The 2,203-nt window shown below is 43.8% G+C and overlaps 1 protein-coding gene across 1 annotated transcript; it reads right to left on the bottom strand.

The window, feature by feature from the left end:
* Window positions 1-6: 6 nt before the first annotated feature.
* On the bottom strand, window positions 7-2,197 carry LOC105561422. Its single transcript, XM_012011390.1, has one exon. The coding sequence runs from the start codon at window positions 896-898 to the stop codon at window positions 509-511; it is 390 nt and encodes a 129-aa protein (XP_011866780.1). The 5' UTR covers window positions 899-2,197; the 3' UTR covers window positions 7-508.
* Between the last annotated feature and the right edge of the window lie 6 nt (window positions 2,198-2,203).

The raw sequence follows: 2,203 nt of genomic DNA, 5'->3' as shown, positions 1-2,203 counted from the left end.
TTGTCAGAACAAATAAAATTTTGTTCAGATGAGTAAATTCTCTTCTTTATATATGGGCCTATTACCATTTTATTAATATCTAGCTCATTTATTTATTTGGCAATATACTACTAGATATTACTAGAAACTAATAAATTCTTAAATTGACATATTCATTGTGTTGCGGAGCACAGTGGGTTATTGCAATTCAATGAAACTCGAAGTCCTTTTTGGAGTGTAATACAAATGTGTATTTCTAATACAAGAAAAATAGCACGTGCGACTAGGCAGACGTTCCGCGAGGAAGTGCGCAAGAGCGGGAGCGCCGGAAGCACGACATTGCTCCGAAAAGAGAATTGTCTCTCGTACAGTGGTGCCATCGTAAGACACGACACGAGCATGTTGAAGCGCGAAAATTTAATACATACATGGTCCATTATAAAAGTAATGAGCATTTTCTGGGAAAAATAGATTTATTGATCCTATCGGTACAAATGATTAAAATTCTTCAAAATACTCTCCCCCAGCATCAATACACTTGCGGAGACGTGTCTGCCATGCCTGGAAGGCACCCTGAAATTCCTCGACGGGAATGTTGTTTAGGAACGTTGTAACCTGCTTTTGAATGTTTTCCACGGACTCCCAATGCTTTCCTTTCAGCTCTCTTCAGTCGGGGAAACAAAAAAAAGTCGCACGGAGCCAAGTCGGGACTGTAAGGGGGCTGGGGGACCAGCGGGATGTTGCTCCAGGTCAGGAAATTGGTAACGATGAAGGCCGTGTGGCTGGGGGCATTGTCATGGTGGAACTTGACCGTGTCTTTGATGTCAGCCTCTTGAAGCATCTGGAATGTTTCGGTTGCATTCTTTCCAAGCCGCACACAAAACTTGATGGCGTATCGCTGTTCAAGTGAACGCTCCATTGCGCCGTGTTACAAAGTCGAAAAACACGCTTCACGCGGAGGCACGTTTTTCCACTCAGACTGCTCGGAGCAAACTGGCGACCGGCTGCATTGGAAGGGCAGACCCCCCACCACATTTCCCGACCGGTTTTACCCCGTTGCGATGGATAGTCGCGTCACAATAAAATCATGCTCATTACTTTCATAATGGACCATGTATACTCAACACGCCCCCTCAAGATGCACGTGGTTGACAAGAATTTATTCTTCTATATCCATGAAACATCTGTAACGATACGTCTCCCCGCTCTTCCCGGTTCTGGTCTCCGGATTGTCGGACGGGATTCCGAAATCCGCTTGTGCTTCGCGTAGCTATCAGACGCGCGGTTCTACTTAATCGGTCGGAAGAGCGAGTGTCGTTCGGTCGGTGTTTGACGTGCTGTGTAACGGGAAAAGAGATCCTCCGTTCCTCCTATTTGCCGAATATGCTCAGCTCCAGGGCCGTCGGGAGGAAAGGAGGACTAGATCTTAGTTACTTAGTGGAGTCAATCGCTTGGGGGAATCGGAAAATAAGTCGTACAGGTATTTAAAGGTGAAATAAACGTGAACTAGGTTTATTCAGGAACGAATACAAAGGATTTCGTGGTGATTACAATGGATCCGCCCTAGAGTGAAAATATAAAGGAAAGGAAAAGGATTAATATTTACAGCGAGTCCGCCCTGTGGTTAAATACAGAGAAAAACAGGATATGGTTAGTCGGAATCAATCGGAGTACGGAAATAATAATTACAATACGGATCTTGATCGGAGTACGAAAGTAAGTGAATACAACACGGATTTACTACAAGGTACGGAAGGTACGGAATCGATCCGGAATATAATAAGTACACTACGGATTTATAACGGAGTACGGAAAATACGGAGTCTAATACGGATTAATTACGGAGTACGGAAATAATAAGTACGATACAGAGTTTCAATTCGGAGTATGAGTATAATGAACAAAATACGGAACTACAACGGAGTACAGAAAATACGGAGTATAATACGGATTTATGACGGAGCACGGAAAATACGGAATTACACGGAAAACAATGAGTATAATACTGATTGCTATCGGAGTACGGAAGATACGGAACTATACTGGAAAATACTGGAAGCAGTCAGACAGGATGACTGCACGGACCCCTTTATTCTGCAAGGGAAGAAACAATACGAGGTTAATACTACGGAGCTTACTATTAGAGCTAACGGAAAAATACTCTTTCCCACCCGAATGTTACCCCCCTGAGTTCTATACCGGTCAGGAACAGGAAAGGATCGGG

This window comes from Vollenhovia emeryi, unplaced genomic scaffold, assembly GCF_000949405.1.
Source record: "Vollenhovia emeryi isolate VEMERY1.0 unplaced genomic scaffold, V.emery_V1.0 DF945359.1, whole genome shotgun sequence".
Classification (NCBI taxonomy): domain Eukaryota; kingdom Metazoa; phylum Arthropoda; class Insecta; order Hymenoptera; family Formicidae; genus Vollenhovia; species Vollenhovia emeryi.
This window is presented reverse-complemented; position numbering and strand designations above follow the sequence as displayed.